The sequence below is a fragment of the Pelobates fuscus genome, chromosome 7, assembly GCF_036172605.1.
Source record: "Pelobates fuscus isolate aPelFus1 chromosome 7, aPelFus1.pri, whole genome shotgun sequence".
NCBI lineage: Eukaryota > Metazoa > Chordata > Amphibia > Anura > Pelobatidae > Pelobates > Pelobates fuscus.
This window is the reverse complement of record NC_086323.1, coordinates 108,684,916-108,698,550: the sequence shown is the minus strand read 5'-3', so window position 1 is coordinate 108,698,550 and position 13,635 is coordinate 108,684,916. Positions and strand designations below refer to the sequence as shown.

At 37.6% G+C, this 13,635-nt stretch overlaps 1 protein-coding gene across 1 annotated transcript in view; it reads left to right on the top strand.

Moving 5' to 3' along the window:
• Positions 1-7,374, top strand: part of SUN2 (Sad1 and UNC84 domain containing 2) — a 43,686-nt gene extending 36,312 nt beyond the window's left edge. Inside the window, exons 17-18 of the mRNA XM_063426379.1 lie at positions 544-636; positions 2,816-7,374. Coding sequence (XP_063282449.1) covers positions 544-636; positions 2,816-2,929 — 207 coding nt within the window. The 3' untranslated portion in view covers positions 2,930-7,374. The remainder of the gene's footprint in view (positions 1-543; positions 637-2,815) is intronic.
• The last annotated feature ends 6,261 nt before the right edge of the window (positions 7,375-13,635 follow it).

Genomic DNA, 13,635 nt, shown 5'->3' with positions numbered 1-13,635 from the left:
TCTGTAAATTTAACTGTAATCACACAGGCTCATGCAAGCCCTAGAAGACTATTAACAGAGCAGGAGATGAGAATCTAAATTAAACAGATTGTGCAAAAATGGAAGTTCTAAACATTAGATCTCTCTTTCCAGGAAGTGTTTTAGGAAGGCTGTGCAAGTCACAGGAAGGGAGATGTGACTAGGGCTGCATAAGCAAAGTGATTTAACTCCTAAATTGCAGAGAATCGAACAGTGAGACATGATCTGTATACCAAATCTGATTTTATTAAGCTGAAGTCGTTTTGGTGCCTGTAATTTTTTTTTTTTTTTTTATTTGTAGTATGATCAGATTAAAGTGTTCAAACTAGTCAATATGGTTTCTGTGCTTCAAAAACATAGAATTATTTATTTATTTTTTTGTTTGCCCTTTTAAAAGTAACTTTTATAAAAGGTTCTATAAATTTCATTTTACTTCATAGTGCTAGGTTTACTCTAAGAATTGTGTGTTATGTACAGTTTATTATATACAGTATTTTTTCACAATGATTTAAATTTTTTTCCCAGGGATTGGATGAAGAGACAGAGAAAGAGGGGCTTCTTCTGGGTAATTTCACTTACAATCAGAATGGAGACCCCATACAGACATTTGTCATAGAGGTAACCTATTATAAGCGGGTACATACAATAAAGGGGTTTATTCAGGAAAAGCAGACTATAAAGTGTTACTCCAACCAAAAACAGTATTTTAATTACCTTTGGCTGGAATAAGCCTTGCTGGCATGGCCCCCACCCCTATTGTATGAATAAAGGAAGTTCTCCATGCAATCTGATCCTCCAAGGATACCATAGAAACATAGAATGTAATGGCAGATAAGAACCAGTCTGCCCATCTAGTCTGCCCAATTTTTAAAATACTTTAATTAGTCCCTGGCCTTATCTTATAGTTAGGATAGCCTTATGCATATCCCACGCATGCTTAAACTCCTTTACTGTGTTAACCTCTACCACTTCAGCTGGAAGGCTATTCCATGCATCCACTACCCTCTCAGTAAAGTAATACTTCCTGATATTATTTTTAAACCTTTGTCCTTCTAATTTAAGACTATGTCCTCTTGTTGTGGTAGTTTTTCTTCTTTTAAATATAGTCTCCTCCTTTACTGTGTTGATTCCCTTTATGTATTTAAATGTTTCTATCATATCCCCCCTGTCTCGTCTTTCCTCCAAGCTATACATGTTAAGTTCCTTTAACCTTTCCTGGTAAGTTTTATCCTGCAATCCATGAACCAGTTTAGTAGCCCTTCTCTGAACTCTCTCTAAGGTATCAATATCCGTCTGAAGATACGGTCTCCAGTACTGCGTACAATACTCCAAGTGAGGTCTCACCAGTGTTCTGTACAATGGCATGAGCACTTCCCTCTTTCTACTGCTAATACCTCTCCCTATACAACCAAGCATTCTGCTAGCATTTCCTGCTGCTCTATTACATTGTCTGCCTACCTTTAAGTTATCAGAAATAATCACCCCTAAATCCCTTTCCTCAGATGTTGAGGTTAGGACTCTCAAATATTTTGTACTCTGCCCTTGGGTTTTTACGTCCAAGATGCATTATCTTGCACTTATCCACAGCTCTGACCATTTTCTAGTTTACCTAGATCATTTGCCATTTGGCTTATCCTTCCTGGAACATCAACCCTGTTACATATCTTAGTATCATCAGCAAAAAGACATACCTTACCATCAAGACCTTCTGCAATATCACTAATAAAAATATTAAAGAGAATGGGTCCAAGTACAGATGAGGTACCCCACTGGTGACAAGCCCTTGCTTCGAATATACTCTATTGACTACAACCCTCTGTTGCCTGTCACTCAGCCACTGCCTTACCCATTCAACAATATTGGAATCCAAACTTAAAGATTGCAGTTTATTGATAATCCGTCTATGTGCAACAGTGTCAAAAGCCTTACTGAAATCTAGGTAAGCAATGTCTACTGCACTACTCTGATCTATTATTTTAGTTACGCAATCAAAAAAATCAATAAGATTAGTTTGGCATGATCTCCCTGAAGTGTTTTACCACTCCTCCTTTGTCATTTAGGGAAGATGTGTGCAGCATGAAAGGAGTGGGTTTACACACACACACACACACCTCCATCGGTTATCGCTAGCACGCGAGATTGCCTTTTATGCACAAAATTTACATTGGTTAAAGATGATGCTGGAGGTGGAGTTACTCATCAGCAGCAAATTGCTGTCTCTCTGTATGTAAATAAAAAAAATATTGACTGGACATCTATGACTTTCCAGTCATTAAAGCACCAACTCCAAAGTGGTAGGATAGGACCTGTGACTAAATAGACTGGTTCCTGCCACCAGTCCCTTTTCCCTGCCACCACCAATGATCAACTTCTAGAGCTCTTGTACCCACCCTGCCCATGAGCTTACGTTGCGGGTACACCAATAATAGGGGGGTGGACATACCAAGTGGGGGGGTGGACATTATGGTTTGATAGTCTCTGCCTGACCGATGGCTAGTGGTGGGGCCTATATTGAAGCTAAAGGTAGGAAAATGCCAGCTTTAGTGGTTAAAGAATAACTACTGTGTGTATTACCTTATTTTATATATTTTGCTTATCTCGTATGATGTTTCACTTGTCCTGCATCTTGACTCAAAGTATTTTTTTTAATTAGGATAAAAACAAAAACCTGAAGTGATCCAAAGAATTCTTTCACTACAATAAGCTGAATTATTGTAGTTCTTTGATTGCAATTTTAGTTAAATAGAACAATTCTTTTTGGCCTCACAAATCATTTATTTGTTTTTTGTTTTCTAAGGGAGACAAGACATCTACCTACCAACTGATCGAGCTAAGAATCCAGAGCAACTGGGGACATCCAGAATACACCTGTATCTATCGTTTCCGTGTGCACGGAGAGACAGAAATGTAGGAATGTGCAATGGAATAATTTTTGCTTGACTGCCTCATTCATAGAGGCCTTCTGAAGATGTATGAATGCACATTAGATGAGATGTGCTTCATGTGAAGGCACTTTCTGTTTATTACCTTTGGCTCTCGTGACTGGTTGCAGTATTAATTGAAAGAAAGAAAATAAACACACCCACCGCATCGCTACACATTGTAAATAAAATTACTTTGATCAAAGGCTGGTCCAAAGAAGACTTAATATATTACAATTTGTTTCCACTTCAAGTAAAAACCCACCTGTATTATACAGAATCTGGGAGCTTTACAAAACCTATCTTTAAAATCCTTCAAGGAAAATCTGCAACAACCTTCTCAAGAATCAGGCAGAGAATGTAGAACAATACATGCACTTATTTGTACTTATTTTGTATAAATATGGACTGCAGCTGTATTAGTCCAGTGATGTAGATGCAAAATAAGATACCACAGTACATTATTTTTTTTCTTGAACAGCACTAGCAGTATTTTTAAATAACATGGTTTGGAAAGATCCACCCTTGTAATCAAAGGATAAAGTATTTTAGATTTAATAAACTGAGGATCTCCCAAAAGATGAGCTGTCCAAAATTGGTTACCTAACTAAAAAGATATTAGGAGATGCTCTGATAATCTGCATGTTGCATCTGTATATTTATGTATAACATATGGATCCAGTTGACATTAATCTGACACAGTAGTGGCTCATCAGAAGTTCATTGCATAAAAGAGTGAAAATGAAGAGTTTATGTACGTAATTATGTACGTACATTGTGGAATGTATCCAACTTTTGATTGGTCCAAGAGGTTGTCCTGCATTTTACAGCACACAAGAAGATGTCCTTACTTCTTTTAGCATCTGAGTATTTTGTAGTCACTGACCATGATTGAATGTAAACTGCTGTCTAGTTAGTGGGTTGGTGTTTTTGGCTCATCAAACACGGCTTTAGTTTTAAAACATGGTGTTCTATTTATATTTATATTTTTTTGTCTCCAATACCAATTTCCAGCTCTGACTGCCCTTTCTAATATTCAGGTCCTCTCTGAACTGTAAAATGCATAATATCACTCTGACATATGAACACACATTGAACAGTTTTAAATGTGAGCTATATATTAAATGTTATTTCAACGGCTGAAGTACTACCCCCATGAGCGTTGATTTGTGCATTGAATAACATGTAACTTAATCATGGTGCTAGACAAACGACCGGTAAAATGTATACTTTGCTAAATATTTCTTTAACCGTGATGGCTAGTACATGTAGGATTATCATCATGAAGAGCAGTTCAGAATTGCAGACAGTTTTAAGGCTGTTTGTATGCGAAACACTGAATCATGTATTAGTAAACACAAAACCTGTCTAGCCTTTTGATTGCTTGCTTGCTTGATGTATGATTCTAAAAATGGCACCATGATTTAAATACTTTTAAAAAACAATTCTATGTCGTTTTGGTGGCTCTGAAAAGGCTTCCTCATTTGAACAAAAGATAATTTGTTTGCTACTTTATCACTTTTATTGCCAGTGCTCAAATGGGGAAATATATCAAATTTGCATTGTTGGAGTTACATGACCAACTAATCCTAAACTTTACTGGATACAATTACACATACACATCAATAAGTGTATATAGAATTTATTTCACAATGTTTTTAACATCAATGGAGTTTAGCATTTTTAATAAGGATATTCTGAAAACCATTTGTATATATCCAGTTTTACACAAATGCATATTGGAAGTTTTTGTTTTTTTTGTTTGTTTTAGGGAGCAGTAGAGATTTGGTATATTCATGTAAAGAATGTGTAATATGCTTAGTAATTTTATGTTTCTGAACTTATGGTTTTCCACTGGTGTCTTCGTCATAATAATTTACTCTGCTGGCAGATCTCGATACAGAATACTCTTATGTATGAACAGCTTTTGTAATGTTGATATACTCCTGGTTCTTTACTAGTGTGAACTGTCAGAAATGCAAGGTGAATATCAAAATTTTAGGCCAAAATGGTAACATTGGAGGAAAAAAAAATCTTTAAATCTGTTTTGGATTTGGCTATTTCGGACTAAAATTTGAAATTAATTTTGAATTCCCAATAATTCACATGTTAGTGAATAACCGTGCAGGAGGTTAGACCTGTGCTAGAATAAGATTTTATAGTGATGATATGTATAGTTAGATATATTTGTTTCCACCACCTATTGGTACAGTTTGTACATTGAACCTTTTTGTTCTTGGCAACTAGTTTGTGTGTTGTCTTTTTTTTTTTTTGTTTTTGTTAGAACTTTAGAGTCGTCGTAGCGCTACTTGCCAATTATTTAACATATATACTTTTTTACAACAAAGTGATATATTGCATTGAACACTTAAAAAGTGTAGGTATGCCTTTTATGAGCAGCCGTACATGTATAATATATATTAATAACGGTTTACAGACGGAATTAAGAAAAATTAGCCATTTTAATTCCCTCATGCTGAAAGCATGTAAACAAAGTGGAAATATAACCTTTCCAGAAATTGTATGTATATAGACATCGTGTCCACAGTCTACTTTGATGCTGGAACAATAATTAGAGTTTCCAAACTAAAACACATTTAGGAGTTTTGTTACTGGTTCTAGCTCTGCATTGTCACCAGAAAGCTACTAAATTCATGGGGGTGCTACAGATGACCACAAAACATTGCAATACAGATGGCAAATGGCATAGTATCTGGACATCTGTTAACTTTCTGTATAAATAAGCATCCTGACCTTAACATGGCTTTTTAAAAAAAAAAATATATATATATATATATTAAGTAAATGTTAAATACAAAAATAATTATCCTAAAGCATTATATATGTAATACTATATATAGTATGAATTTTAGAATTGTACCATTTAAGACAAAAGTAATTGAGCTAGAAAGGTAGAGTTTGGAACCTCCCCGGTTTGCACTAACGTATGCTGTTCTCTTGTCAAAACTCCACCCACTCTGGGTTAGTGAACAAACCGCTTACTGGCCCTTAAAGATAAATGGAGGTATTTTAGCATCTCTGAATATTTTATCTTTCATTCATAGGTGTTTCATCGAGACCTCTATTGGAATTCAGAGAATGGAGCCAGGTGTAGTTTGAGACTAGTACAGAGTAATGTTCTTTAACTGTCAGTGCTTCCAAACTCACACTTGGCATGGTTGAATTGATTAAAATGTTTAACCCCTTAAGGACACCTGACATGTCATGATTCCCTTTTATTCCAGAAGTTTGGTCCTTAAGGGGTTAAACTGCAGCATACATGATCCATAATTGTAAAACCTGTAAAAGGAAGTCCTACTATTATAAAAGAACCAACAATGAGTGTTCCAAACCCAACTTGCAATTTATACATAATTCAGTATTGAACAATTCTTTTGAAAGGTTAAGATATGATTGTATATATTATTGTTTTTAATTTAATTTGCACTTCACTGCCTGACTTTATGCACTGATGTCCAACGAGATCCAAATTAATTGACCTCTTAAAGGCAGTATTAATCTTTTTGCCCGATCTGGTCTGCTGGTGTGCCACTTGTATTAATGAATAACTTATTAAACTATATTTAGCAATGATAAAGAAAGGGAAACGTAGCGATGTATTGCTTATAGAAAGGTACTGATTTGACTTTGCTGTTGATAAAATGATATTGTCTATATGTGTATCACACAATATATTTGTATTCTCCTTATGTTCCCTTGGGAATTGAGGCAATCCAAATCCCAAAAAGAGCATGGGGCATACCCACAGGGAACAAAAAGCCCAGACCTGAGATTTCATATTCTCAGAAATAAATGTATTCATATAGGGTCTTGGGTTAAAATGCCACGTTATTCAAATAACTACTGAGAAACTGTTCTTATAACAAAAGGCAAACCATAAACATGACACACTATGTATGAACTGGCTAACATTTTAATGAGCCTTTTAGAATCGCAGACTAGCAATTTGACAGCTTCAGGAAGAAACTTATTTAGAATTGTGGCAACATGAATACATATCAAACTGGTTTATAATGTATTTGTTTTGCTCCATTGTGTTGAAACAGATGTGCACATTTTGATATAGTTTACATTATGCATTTAAAGAAACAATTTAGTGTTAGGAATGCACCTTTGTATTCCGAACCCTAAAGTTTTCTTCTGCATTCGGGCTTCCCATAGAAAAGCATCGCGTTGATGCTACTTGAGCAAGAGACTAAGAGGAAATCTTTAGACTTGTTAACAAAACCAGGGATGTGGCTGACTTCTGACAACTGCATATGTTCTGACATTTAACATGTCTCCTCTGTAAAAATACAGGATTACATTTATGCAGTAGACCAGAGTGTGCACATTTTGTAGTAAAACAAGCCTCCCTTAATGTCGTAATGTTTGCGGCTACAGCCAATAGAAGTGTACTTCTCACATTATATTCTGTTACTAAATGCTTGCATCTAACTAAATCAAAGGCTTGCAGTGGCTTGTCAGCATTGTTTGTAATTACTAAATGTACACATTTTGTTTGAATTGACCATGCGGCATTCATTCAATTCGCTTAAAAAAAACAAAAAAAGTATTGTTAATGGGTTGCCCTGATATTTGACTTTGACTTGTTACCTCCTCCCCTTCACTCACAGCACAAAGTCAAATATCAGGGCACCTCTCTTAGAGTTTGCCAAACCAAAAACAAGGTATCTGAAAGGTCATGAAATTTACATAGAGCTATAGAGACATTACCATATTTTAAAAATGTATTTTCATTAGTGGCTATGGTTGTCTTCTATTTACTTAAGAAAAGTTCATTTGTGCATCTTGAAACCAGGCCATGGTCCAGAGTTGTTACAGATACACTTTATGTGGCTGTAATCTGAGGTTGCTGGGTGGAATGTCCCATAGATTAGACTTCTCTCCATGTGTCCAGTTCAGACACAAGTTATCTGACAACCCATGACTTCATATAAAATGCTGACTCTGTAGGTATCAAGTTGCATGGGATCTAAGCGTGCTAGACTGTTTAGATGTTATTATTTTAGGGTATATCTTGGGTCAGTGTATTGATACTCCATACTCCTCCTGTTTAGCTCTAAGTAATTTAATTTCAGATAGTTACATTGGATGTACCAGAGCGCTGGAATTGTGTATTCTCCTTAATTTTAAATAATTTAATATTTACGTTTTTTTTTTCTCGTTCAAAAGCTTGTACATTTCTCATAATGCTAATTCTAAATAAAGTGTTTGTATTGTAATGGCATTTGTCTTCTTGATTTATAAATATATATTTTCTTTTTGCTTTATTGCATTAACTTGACTCACCCCAAGTTAAAAGGGTAATCCAGACGTGGACCACGTGCTCACTGTGCCTAGAGAGGTATCCGCTACACCTCACTGACGAGTCCCAAAACTATCTTCTGGGGTTGCAGTATCTCTTGTGCAGAGAGAATTTGCTTGCATTACGGATCTGGACTTCCTGTACAGGTGGGACCAGTCTGATTATGCTTCAGATATGTTCTCTCTGTAATGGCACACGTGAGCAAAAACAATTTGGAGACCTGAGTGGGGTTTTACCAAAGGGCAAGCTATTGAGTCTCTAAGCTTTTGTCAGTTCTCAGACTTCCCACATTCTTTATTTTCTAATTTATAAATATACCCCCATTAAAAAAAAAAAAAAATCTATGGTTGGTGCATTGCTAATCGACCTTGTAGATAAACAAAGTGTACCTGCAAAAGTAGATTATAAATTTCCTAGCCTTTCAGATGGCACAATATAGAGGAAATTTAGATTTAGGAGAAAAGCCAATTTAAAAAATATTCTTTGCCCCACCTGTCAAGTCTGACTGACAAGGAAAATTCGATTTCCCACAGGTGGTTGTCCTGCTCTCCAAGCATAGCAACCACTGGATATGTGCTGTGATAGCTTTTGGTTACACACTACTGATGTCTCTCCATTCAGACACCAGCATACTGGCAACAAAAGCAGCCCTTATGGAGGAAGACTGGCACTGCTTAGGGATACATGTCCATGCAGGCCAATGTGTGGACCGGTTGGAACTTTAGTAATGAAATTAACTGGTGCAAAAAGCGCAGCCAAACACTGCTTCCCAAAGATGTTAAGAGACCTGATGGAGGACTTGATGAAGACCAGACTGCTGGTAATATGTCAAACAAAGGAATGCGTGGGTCTCTGACAAACCACTCTTTCAGGACTGTTTTTGCCAAGGTGGGCCATGGGTGCATGAGTATTTAGATAAGGAGATCTTAACCTTTTTAGTCTCACACCTCCCCCGAAAGTAAACATAAAATTCAATCTATTCAATTAAAAATGCAATCTAACAATAATGGTAGAGTGCGGAGTTATCGTGTGACTGCTCTTCTACTGTTCTTGCAATTGTTGTAAGCAAGTGTTGAGTAATTTCCGGCACAGGAGTTTGGTACAAGAGTAAACTAGACAGTCTTCATTTTACTAAATACAACCCGCACACAACAGCATCAGTCTTCATTTTACCAAACATTTTGATTACAGGTACTCCTCACTTTGCGACTTGCCTGCCTAACGATGGCTTGGACGTCCGACCAGCTCTCTACTGCCGGGATTTGAGGGATTTCTCACGTTGATGAGCTGGCCTAGATTCGAGCAATTACCTGCTCTGGTGCACTTGTCTGTTTGGGAAAATGTTTCCCAAAATATAGCTTTGATGGATTCCCTACGCTAGTGAGCTGGTCTCTGTTTGGGGGAATTGCCCTGAACATTCACCTGCTCTCTAGCCAATTTAAGACTTGATTTTCTCGGCATCCTCACTTATTTGTTTTATGACCGAGTCGCAGGAGCGGAACTTGGTTTGTAAGTGAGGATAGCCTGTTTCTCCTATATTGGAAGATATTTCACATTTTTGGTAGACTTGGCCACCAACCGCCATGAATTTAAAATTTTAGGCCAACACAGCTGAACATGAAAATTTCTAATTGAACTGTATTTCCAGTTTGGACACTTTGGCTTGAAATTTGACACACTTTAGTGAATAACCATGTTAAGTGCGTCTTACAGTCTAGACTTCAAATTAATTTTGACCTGCCGTGAGCCTCAAACTTTTGCTTAATGAAGTGCTTTATGCACTGTGTGGGTAGGGCTACATAAACAAAGCTATCTCAATGGTGGTTTAAACACTATACATACATGATAGTAAGGGCTGAGACAGGATCTGCAACAGAGCACACCTGATATCAGTCCTATTAACCGGGTAGCGATGACTGAATTGAAATAATTGGCATAAGAGTGCCTTACTCATATAAAGCACAAAAGTACTCTAAGATTAAAAAAAAAAAAAAAAATAGGATACAATGGAAAAAACTTTATTGCACTAACCGGGTACACACATATGAATATAATGACACAAAAAGTGAAAAAAATAATAAAGTATTAAAATAGGACCAACTACTGGAGCTAATAAGTACAAGTTGTACTTGTTACAAAATAGCCAACAAACGATATTGATCTAGATTAACCCCTTAAGGACACATGACGTGTGTGACACGTCATTATTCCATTTTATTCCAGAAGTTTGGTCCTTAAGGGGTTAAACATAGATCTAGTATCCATGGAGAGATATACAATCTATATAATGAGTAGATAAAATGAATTAACCCTATCAATAATTGCCAGGTGGCATAGGAATATGGGTATATCCTAAAATATAAATCAAAAGAAAAATATATCGAGCCTATTTGTAAGACACCTTTAGGTAGAATGCAGAAAAAAGGGGGATAACCGCTAAACGCTGAATTTCAATAAACAAAAAAAAAACAAAGTAAAACAATGCATTTCTACCTACATGATGTATCATTTCTTAGTGAGAAGGGAGTTTAAATTTTAACTTTTATTCAATCCTTTTAAAAGAGAACAAGTGAGTAATTGGGTAAGGATATATACGTAAAAATAATAAAAATACTGATGTTAACCTGTGCTAAAGATAGTCCAAACCCTAGCGACGACACTCACGGTGTTCACCGCTGAATGACCTAACGACACTTTCCTCCCCCCAGACATCCCCTATGGTTGGGCACTATGCAAAAGCCTATGCACACTGGAACACACTCTAATGCCTTTACACTCTGACAGCAACCCTTGCATACTGCCAGTGGATATAGGTTTTGGGTTCCCACGCATTCACTATGTCTCTCTAAATACATACATACCCCACAGCAGTATAAGTAGACCATAGGGGACACACTGGCCCTAAACAGACCGGTCTAGCTCCCAACAACCGACTATAACACCCCCTCGAGGGCACTACACCTAGACGCCATACAACCACGGGAGCCCTTCACGCTAGACTTTAATTTCGGTAAACAATTTGACTGTTAGTCCAACAGTTAGATACTCCTGACTCCTCTATTACGCCTAATTACCATATAAAAATGTGCAATGTTTATACAAGCCATGCTTTATTCTACTACGTATGTCAATAATTAACTTGCCCGTGCTGTCGTGGCATTGCAAGTGCCCATGTTACTGAGTTGATGCACAAAAAAATAAAGAATTTAAAAAAAAATAAAAAAAATACTGATATTATTAGTACTTTACGAACAGCTGTGTTCTATTATTATTTATTCACAATCAGGTGTTACCAGAGGATACTGGAATAGGGGATTTAACTTCAATTCTAATTTCATCCACTGCCGTTTTTTCCGGACCATTGTTTAATCACGTCTGGGGTATGCTTTGGACTTCCCCAAGTATTCTCTGATGATTTATACACCTATATTTCTACCCGTATTTAGACCTATACAGGCAATATTTTTTTGAGCTTGATCACATATTTTAGGATATACCCATATTCCTATTCCACTCGGCAATTATTGACAGGGTTACCTAATTATATCTACTCATTATATACATTGTATATCTCTCCAAGGATACTATTTCTATGTTTAATCTAGATTAGTATCGTTTGTTGGCTATTTTGTAACAAGTACAACTTGTACTTATTAGCTCCAGTAGTTGGTCCGATTTTAATACTTTATTTTCTTTTTTGCATTTATTTTTTTTTTCACTTTTTGGTGTCTTGTTATATTCAGATGTGTGTACCCGGTTAGGGCAAACGTTTTTTCATTTTATCCTAAAGTACTTTTGTGCTTTATATGAGTAAGGCACTCTATGCCAATTATTTCAATCCAGTCATCGCCACCAGGGTAATATTACTATAAGGTGTGTTCTGTTGCAGATCCTGTCTCAGCCCTTCCTATCACCTCCTCCTTTACCCTACAACCTTGGTGAGAGTCGTTCTCTCTCCAACGCTGTATATTCCACTATACATACATGTATGTGTTCCCAACCCTATAGTGTTCCTTCAAGATAGTTTGGTGTCTAGTGTCCCTTATCTTATATGTACAGTGAGGGGGAAAGAAATATGCGATTCCCTGCTGATTTTTAACGTTTGCCCACTGATCAACCTATAATTTTAATGGTAGGTGAGAAACAGAATAACAAAAAAATTCTGTTAGTCCAACGGTTAGATACTCCTGACTCCTCTATTACGCCTAATTACCATTTAAAAATGTGCAATGTTTATACAAGCCATGCTTTATTCTACTACGTATGTCAATAATTAACTTTCCAGAAAAACGCATGTCAAAAAAGTTGTAAATTAATTTGCAAGTCAATGAGTGAAACAAGTATTTGACCTTTTCGACTTAGTACTTGGTGGCAAAACGCTTGTTGGCAATCACAGAGGTTTCTTGTATTGGCCACCAGGTTTGCCCACATCTCAGGAGGGATTTTGTCCCACTCCTCTTTGCAGATCCTCTCCAAGTCATTAAGGTTTCAATGCTGACGTTTGGCAACTTGAACCTTCAGCTACATCCACAGATTGTCAATGGGATTAAAGGGAAACTCCAGTGCCAGGAAAACGAGCCGTTTTCCTGGCACTGGAGGGTCCCTCTCCCTCCCACCCACCAATCCCCAGTTACTGAAGGGGTGAAAACCCCTTCAGTCACTTACCTGAGGCAGCGACGATGTCCCTCGTCGCTGCCGCCTCCTCCGCCTGTCTCCTTTGGCCGGTTGGCGAGACTGATCCCGCCCACTGGCCGGGGAGACCTAATGCGCATGCGTGGCAATGCTGCGCATGTGCATTAGCGCTCCCCATAGGAAAGCATTGAAAAATAATTTCAATGCTTTCCTATGGGGAAATGAGCGACGCTGGAGGTCCTCACACAGCGTGAGGACGTCCAGCGCCGCTCTAGCACAGGTTTCCTGTGCTATGAAGGAGGAAGTTCCCTCTAGTGGCTGTCTAGTAGACAGCCACTAAAGGTGGAGTTAACCCTGCAAGGTAATTATTGCAGTAATTACAGTTGCAGGGTTAGGAGTAGTAGGAGTTGGCACCCAGACCACTCCAATGGGCAGAAGTGGTCTGGGTGCCTGGAGTGTCCCTTTAAGGTCTGGCGACTAACTTGGCCACTCCAAGAGCTTAATGTGCTTCTTCTTGAGCCACTCCTTTGTTGCCTTGGCTGTGTATTTTGGGTCATTGTCATGCTTGAGTACCCATCCACGACCCATTTTCACTGCCCTGGCCGAGGAGCATGGCCCTGTGCAGTTGTTCTGTCCCCTTAGCAGAAAAATACCCCCAAAGCATAATGTTTCCACCTCCATGTTTGATGGTGTTCTTGGGGTCATAAGCCGCATTCCTCCTCCTCCTCCAAACAC